Here is an 8,026-nt window from a genome sequence, read left to right as displayed (position 1 = left end):
ATGAGGTCAGGAGTTCGAGACCATCCTGGCCAACATGGTGAAACCCCGTCTCTACTAAAAATACAAAAATTAGCTGGGCATAGTGGCACGCGCCTGTGTTCCCAGCTACTGAGGAGGCTGAGGCAGGAGAATCACTTGAACCCGAGAGGCGGAGGTTGCAGTGAGCCGAGATCATGCCACTGCACTACAGCCTGGGCAACAGAGCAAGACTCTGTCTCAAAAAAAAAAAAAAATTAGCCAGGCATGGTGGCGGCTGCCTGTAATCTCAGCTACTTGAGAGGCCGAGACAGGGAGAATTGCTTGAACCCAGGAGGCAGAGGTTGCAGTGAGCCGAGATCGCGCCATTGTACTCCAGCCTGGGCAACAAGAGTGAAACTCCATCCGAAAAAATAAAAAGGAAAAAGAAAAGAAAACAGTGGCCGGGCACAGTGTCTCGCGCCTATAATCCTGACGCTTGGGAGGCTGAGGTGGGAGGATCACTTGAGCCCAGCAGTTCAAGACCAGCCCAGGCAACATAGACCACCCCACCCCCGATCTCTACAAAAAAAATTAAAAAGATAAAAAATTAGCCTGGCATGGTGGCATTTGCCTGTAGTCCCAACTACTCAGTGGGCTGAGGTGGGAGGATGGCTTGAGCCCAGGAGGTTACAGAAGGCTACAGTGAGCCATGATCAGACCACTGCACTCCAGCCTGAGGGACAGAGCAAGACCCTGCCTCCAACAAAAGAAAAGAATACAGGTGAATATGCCATCTATGAAACAGGCCATAGTAAGAAAGGACCCTGGCTGCTAAAGGGGAAGACAGTGATTAAAGTCAAGGAAGGGCCAGGCATGGTGACTCACACTGTAATCCCAGCACTTTGGGAAGCTGAGGCAGGAGGCTCGCTTGAGCCCAGGAGCTCTAGACCAGCCTGGGCAACATAGTGAGACCCCATCTCTACAGAAAATTTTAAAAATAATCCAGATGTGGAGGCTGTGGTGGGAGGATCACTTGAGCCCAGGAGTTGGAGGCTGCAGTGAGCTATGATTGAATCACTGCACTACAGCCTGGGTGACACAGTGAGACCTTGTCTCAAATACATTAAAAAAATGGCCAGGTGCAGTGGCTAATGCCTATAATCCCAGCACTTTGGGAGGCCGAGGCAGGCAGATCACAAGGTCAGGAGTTCGAGACCAGTCTAGCCAACATGGTGAAACCCCCATCTCTAATAAAAAAAAACAAAAATTAGCTGATCGTTTTGGCACGTGCCTGTAATCCCAGCTACTTGGGAGGCTGAGACAGGAAAATCTCTTGAACCTGGGAGTCAGAGGTTGCAGTGAGCCGAGATTGTGCCACTGCACTCCAGCCTAGGTGACAGAGCGAGACTCCATCTCCAAAAAAAAAAAAAAACAAGTGAGCCCTCCTGATTCATTTATGTTAATGCTTGCCCATAGCTGCCACATGCAGCTGTGCAGGGTGCGCACTGCACAAGGATGCCACATCTGAGGGGGGGCTCCATTTACAACACAGACATTGTAAATTTATGTTAATTTCAATAATTAATGACAGATGGCAATAAAGCATCTGGCTCTAATAAAACAACTTTTTTTTCTGAAAAATTGAAGCAAATGGCCTGAATTTGCAGAATAAAAGCTACACGGGCTGGGAGTGGCTGTGGGCCTGGCCTCATAGATATTTAGGTTTGGGCCTTTTTTTTTTTTTTTTTTTTTTTTTTTTTTTTTGCATTTGTGTGTGTGTGTGTGTGTGTAGAGACAGGGTCTTGCTATGTTGCCCAGGCTGGTCTTGAACTCCTGGCCTCAAGTGATCCTCCCACCTCAGCCTCCCAAAGTGCTGGGATTACAGCCATGAGCTGCCATGCCCAGCCTGGCCCCTGCCTTTAAGCAGCCTTGACTGTCACCCTTTGAGTGGCACCATTGGGATGAACAGAAGTCTTCAGATACAACCTGCCACTTGTTTCTCCTCCCTCCCTTCTCCACCTGTCCCCACCACCTCACTGCTTCTCATGGCCTCAATTCCCTACTGTGCCTTCTGGCCTACAAGGGGTGGCTCACTCCTCACCCCTCTCCCCTTCATCTCTCCCTCTAGAACATAGATACCCTGGAGCGAATAGCGGGGCTGGAACATGAGGACTTGGTGGAGGCCCATGGCACCTTCTACACGTCGCACTGCGTCAGTGCCAGCTGCCGGCACGAATACCCGCTGAGCTGGATGAAAGGTGAGGCTGAAGGCCATCCCAAGGGCAGGCCTCCCCTCAGCACCAGGAGCAGTGTCTCCATGCAGTGGGCACCAATTCTGTCCCGCTCAAGTCTTAGTTTTTGTTTGTTTGTTTGTTTTTGAGACAGAGTCTCACTCTGTCGCCCACGCAGGGAGTTCAGTGGGGTGATCATGGCTCACCGCAGCCCCAACTGCCTGACTGATCTCCTGTCTTTGGCTGTTTTTAATAGAGGATAGTAGGCCAGGAGCAGTGGCTCACGCCTGTAATCCCAGCACTTTGGGAGGCCAAGGCAGGCGGATCACCTGAGGTTAGGAGTTCAAGACCAGCCTGGCTAACATGATGAAACCTCGTTTCTACTAAAAATACAAAAAAAAAAGAAAAAAAATTAGCCTGGTGTGGTGGTAGGCGCCTGTAATTCCAGCTACTCAGGAGGCTGAGGCAGGAGAATCGCTTGAACCTGGGAGGTGGAGGTTGCAGTGAGCTGAGATCGCACCATTGCACTCCAGCTTGGGTAACAAGAGCAAAACTCTGTCTCAAACAAACAAACAAACAAAAGACAAAAACAAGAAGTCACTTATTCCACTCATGGAAAGCCATTTCTGACATTCTTTATGCTGATTTAACAAAGCCTCTGGTGTCCCTCTGAGATAAGGACAGCTGCAGCATTTGCAGAAGGACCTCTGGAGTGTGGCGGTTCTGATAAAATGCCAGCTGAGCGCCCCTAGGCTGAGGATTCCTGAATAGCCCAACTGCAAGCAGCTGGGGGCAGTGTACAATTCACATTACCCCCATTATGTGTCATTGACAGCAGCGTCACAGACAGCACCCACGGTATCATGCTGTCCATGCAGAAATATTTTTTTAAAAATTACCAACTACTGACATTGAAACAATGCTCTATAAATGTGTGCGGAATGAATGAATGGACAGTTGAACAAATGACTTAGAATTCAGTGGGTTGCAAGTGACAGGCATGCTTTCTTTTTTTGTTTTGTTTTGTTTTTTTTGTTTTGTTTTTTGAGACGGAGTCTTGCTCTGTCACCCAGGCTGGAGCGCAGGGGCGCAACCTTGGCTCACTGCAATCTCCGCCTCCCGGGTTCAAGCAATTCTCCTTGCCTCAGCCTCCTTAATAGCAGGGATTACAGGCACGTGCCACAACCCCTGCATAATTTTTGTATTTTTAGTAGAGACAGTGTTTCACCACGTTGACCAGGCTGGCCTCAAACTCCTGACCTCAGATGATCCACCTGCCTCAGCCTCCCAAAGTGCTGGGACCACCACGCCCGGCCAGAAATGCTTTCAGGCTTCCTAAATCATTAAGCAATAAGGCCAGGCATAGTGGCTCATGCCTGTAATCCCAACACTTTGGGAGGTCGAGGTGGGTGGATCACTTGAGCCCAGGAGTTTGAGAACAGCCTGGGCAACATAGGGAGATTCCATCTCTACAAAAAATAGAATGTAGCCAGGTGTGATGGTGCATGCCTGTGAGCCCAGCTACTCGGGAGGCTAAGGCGGAAGGATCACGTGGCCTGGGAGGTCGGTGGTGCAGTAAGCCATGATCACACCACTGCACTCAGCCATGATTGCACCACCACACTCCAGCCTAGGCAACAGAACGAGACCCTGTCTCAAAAAAACAAACAAACCAATAAGGCCGGGCGCAGTGGCTCACACCTGTAATCGCAGCACTTTGAGAGGCCAAGGTAGGCAGATTTGCTTGGGCCCAGGAGTTTGAGACCAGCCTGGGCAACATGGCAAAACCCTCTCTCTACAAAAACTACAAAATTTAGCCGGGCGTGCTGGCATGCACCTGTAATCCCAGCTACTCAGGAGGCTGAGGCAGGAGGATCACTTGAAGCTGGGAGGTCGTGGCTACAGTAAGCCATGATCGTGCCACTGCACTCCAGCCTGGGCAACACAGTGAGACCTTGTCTCAAAAACAAACAAAAAAAGAGAGGTCTTTTCTGAGCAGAGTGGACACCCCAGGAGACACCTGTCACACTCCGAGTGACAGTGACAGAGGTGTGTTCATGTTAACAGTGGAAGAGGGATGGGGGTGCTGAACCTCCAGACTCCAGCCCAGATGCTCTTACCACCTTCTCTCTCTTCCCCTTCCCCACACCCAGAGAAGATCTTCTCTGAGGTGACGCCCAAGTGTGAGGACTGTCAGAGCCTGGTGAAGCCTGGTGAGCCTCGGGCCAGGGACCTGCCCAGGTGGATTTGGGTGGGGCTCCCCTCCTCCCCCTGGCCCCTTCCCAAAGGCCACAACCCCACACATCTGGCCACCTCTGTCTCTGAACGGTGCCCCAGATCCATCCTGGGGAGAATTGGGTTTGTGCCCTTGGCCAGTCCCCACTGTCCCCAACTCCCACGGCAGCCTCCAGGTCTGCCCTGGCTCCCACCTGTCCTCTCTGCCTCCCCATGTCACTGTCTCTGTCCGTCCATCTGTCTCCGCCTCAGATATCGTCTTTTTTGGTGAGAGCCTCCCAGCGCGTTTCTTCTCCTGTATGCAGTCAGTAAGTGGCCCCCTGCCCTCCCCGCATCCCCAACCACCGCCTCCACCTGTGCTGGGCCCCATGGGGCAGCCTGGGCCCTGCCTCAGGAAACCTCCCCAGCTGTGTGGGGCGTCCCCAGCTGTGTGGGGCGGAAGGGAGATTTGCTGCTGGGGGATGGGGAAGGGAGCGGTGGCGCAGCCTGGGCAGAGGCTCCCAAGCTCATGCCCCTCCCCACAGGACTTCCTGAAGGTGGACCTCCTCCTCATCATGGGCACCTCCTTACAAGTGCAGCCCTTTGCCTCCCTTATCAGCAAGTAGGTTGGGGGCTGTGGCTAGGAGGGCGGCTGGGCACCCAGGGCCAGAACAGACCCTGACCCCTCAGCTCCCCCTCCCCCAGGGCACCCCTCTCCACCCCTCGCCTGCTCATCAACAAGGAGAAAGCTGGCCAGGTAAGAGCCCTTCCTCACGCCCCCACTCCTCACAGGCTCCCACTTCCCTCCCACCAGCTTCCTCAGAGGGAACCCCCACTGTGGAACCCCAGCACTTTGGATTCCTCAGCTCAGACCCTGGAGCTCTCTGGAATCCAGAGGGGTGGGGTTCCAGGCCTCTGAGACATTCACTGCCCTTTTGAGCAAGTGATAGAATTCCAACTCAAACCAGCTGAAGCCAGATAGGAAGGCCAGGCTTCCAGGGACTGAGGAGGTGGGAGGAGGTGCGGGAGGTCGGGGGAGGCAGTGCAGGGGGCGATGAGTGGGTCCACACTCCGGTCTCTTGGATCTCTTTTTCCCAGGCAGCCTCACTCTAGGGTAGGTGCTCCCTCCTGGGTGTTCCCCTCAGGGGAAGTAGGCAGGGTCACCAGGCAAGCAGCGCACACCGTAGGCAGACACTGTCCCAAGCCTTAGCCTGCGTGAACTCACTGATGCCACAACCCCATCGCGGTTTCGTGATCATCCCTATTCTACAGATAAGGAAACTAAGACACAGAGAGGACAAGTCACTTGACCAAAGTCACAAAGCTGGCCGGGCGCGATCGCTCACGCCTGTAATCCCACACTTTGGGCGGCCAAAGAGGGTGGATCACCTGAGGTCAGGAGTTCGAGACCAGCCTGGCCAACATGGTGAAACCCCGTCTCTACTAATAATACAAAAATTAGCCAGGCATGGTGGCTGGCACCTGTAATCCAAGCTACTTAGGAGGCTGAGGCAGGAGAATCACTTGAACCCAGGAGGTGGAAGTTGCAGTGAGCCGAGATCGCGTCATTGCACTCCAGCCCGGGCAACAAGAGCGAAACTTTGTCTCAAAAGAAAAAAAAAAACAAAAAAAACCCCCAAAGTCACAGCGCTAGGATTCAAACCCAGGCCACCTGGCTCCAGGGTCTGTGCTCTTAGCTCTCCCTTCCCTGCCCCACCCCCTCCCTGGCAGTCGGACCCTTTCCTGGGGATGATCCTGGGCCTCGGAGGAGGCATGGACTTTGACTCCAAGAAGGCCTACAGGTGAGACTCCTCCGCCTGGGGTTGGGGCAGCCTGGAAGGCACAGGGTGAGGTGGGAGGGAGGGCACGAAGGCAGATGAGAGGAGCAGGCAGGGGCGAGCCTGCCTGGGGACTCTGATCTCCTGCCGCACCGCAGGGATGTGGCCTGGCTGGGTGACTGCAACCAGGGCTGCCTGGCCCTTGCTGAGCTCCTCGGGTGGAAGGTAAGGAGCCGGGCGACCCCAGCCTGTCCTGAGCCCCGTCCCTGGACCCTCTCCCCACCCCACGGGTCCTCTGACCCCATGATGCACAGTGACCTTTGACTTCTGTGACCTTTCTCCTGCAGAAGGAGCTGGAGGACCTTGTCCGGAGGGAGCACGCCAGCATAGATGCCCAGTCGGGGGCGGAGGCCCCTAACCCCAGCACTTGAGCTTCCCCCAGGAAGTCCCCACCACCTGCCAAGGATGAGGCCAGGACAACAGAGAGGGAGAAACCCCAGTGACAGCTGCATCTCCCAGACGGGACGCCAAGCTCCTCAGGGACAGCTGAGTCCCAACCAGGCCTGGGCCCCTCTTAACCGGCAGTTCTTATCTGGGGAGCTTAGAACATCCCCAATATCTTACCACTCCCTCCCCAAAACTGGGGTTCCAGCAACCCTGCCCCCCCAACCCCAGCAAATCTCTAACACCTCCTAGAGACCAAGGCTTGAACAGGCATCTCTACCAGCCCCACTCTCTCTAACCGCACCAGGGCTAAGGAGTAACCTCCCTCATCTCTAACTGCCCCACGGGGCCAGGGCTACCCCAGAACTTCTAACTTCCAGGACCGGGAGTTTCGGGCCCCCACTCTGTCTCCTGCCCCCAGGGGCCTGTGGCTAAGTAAACCAAACCTAACCTACCCCAGTGTGGGTGTGGGCCTCTGAATATAACCCACACCCAGCATAGGGGGAGTCTGAGCCGGAAGGGCTTCCGAGTCTCTGCCTTCAGCTCCCAAAGTGGGTGGCGGGCCCCCTTCACATAGGACCCACTTCCCATACTGGGTAGAAGACCTTGCTTATTGGAGACAAATTAAAAACAAAAACAACTAACAATCCGGTCTGGCCTCCTGTTTCTTTCTGTGGGCACCCAGGGAAATCTCTGAAGGGAGGGGGTTAGATCTTGGGCCACTAAGGAACCAGAAAGTCTCCAGGATCCAGAGTGAGGGGTGACAGGAGGGTCCTCACAGGGGCCCCTCATGGCTCTGACCCCTGGACTTCCAGCCTGCCAGTGTCTCTTCCTCTAAGCCCTAGGAAGGCCTGAGGCCCCAAAAAGAGGGAGGAAAGTTGACTTCAGATACCCCAGCCCCGCCTCTTCCCCCTGCCTGCTCAGCTTCCTCTCTCCACTTCCTGCTACTGCAGGCCTCTCCTCCGAGAACAGGTAGGGCCCCCCGGGACCGAGCATCTGGCCTCTTCAGCCCCTGCTGCCTTCCTTTGGTATGAGGCAGCTGCCCTGACCCACCCCTGCCATGCACTGTCCACAGCCTCCTCCCCTGCCACGGTACCCAAGCAGGCATCTGCCTCCCTCTCCCCTCCCCTCCCCTCCTTCCTGCTCTTGCCTGGGCAGGGCACCTGCGCCTCCCTCCCCCACCTCCCTCCCTCCTAATAGCACCCTGGGCTTCTGGTCAATGGGCTAATGTGTTTGTTTAGCTGCTTATTATTCATACGCTATAGCTGTCCCAAACAAGAATGGCAGGCCCTGAGGGGAGGAGCCTGTCCTGTTCATCACCCTCTCTCTAGGGCACAGGCACCTAATTCCAGCCTCTATTCAATAAATATTGGATGAATGGAAGGAAGGAAGGAAGGAAAG

At 54.6% G+C, this 8,026-nt stretch overlaps 1 protein-coding gene across 1 annotated transcript in view; it reads left to right on the top strand.

Moving 5' to 3' along the window:
* Positions 1-7,272, top strand: part of SIRT2 (sirtuin 2) — a 27,384-nt gene extending 20,112 nt beyond the window's left edge. The window contains exons 6-13 of the mRNA XM_017887396.1: positions 2,087-2,216; positions 4,343-4,402; positions 4,677-4,732; positions 4,949-5,025; positions 5,109-5,160; positions 6,135-6,205; positions 6,340-6,406; positions 6,529-7,272. Coding sequence (XP_017742885.1) covers positions 2,087-2,216; positions 4,343-4,402; positions 4,677-4,732; positions 4,949-5,025; positions 5,109-5,160; positions 6,135-6,205; positions 6,340-6,406; positions 6,529-6,612 — 597 coding nt within the window. The 3' untranslated portion in view covers positions 6,613-7,272. The remainder of the gene's footprint in view (positions 1-2,086; positions 2,217-4,342; positions 4,403-4,676; positions 4,733-4,948; positions 5,026-5,108; positions 5,161-6,134; positions 6,206-6,339; positions 6,407-6,528) is intronic.
* The last annotated feature ends 754 nt before the right edge of the window (positions 7,273-8,026 follow it).

Source organism: Rhinopithecus bieti, unplaced genomic scaffold, assembly GCF_001698545.2.
Source record: "Rhinopithecus bieti isolate Rb0 unplaced genomic scaffold, ASM169854v2 scaffold_15776, whole genome shotgun sequence".
Lineage (NCBI taxonomy): Eukaryota > Metazoa > Chordata > Mammalia > Primates > Cercopithecidae > Rhinopithecus > Rhinopithecus bieti.
Note: the sequence above shows the minus strand (reverse complement) of the source record. Positions and strands in the feature narration are given on the sequence as shown.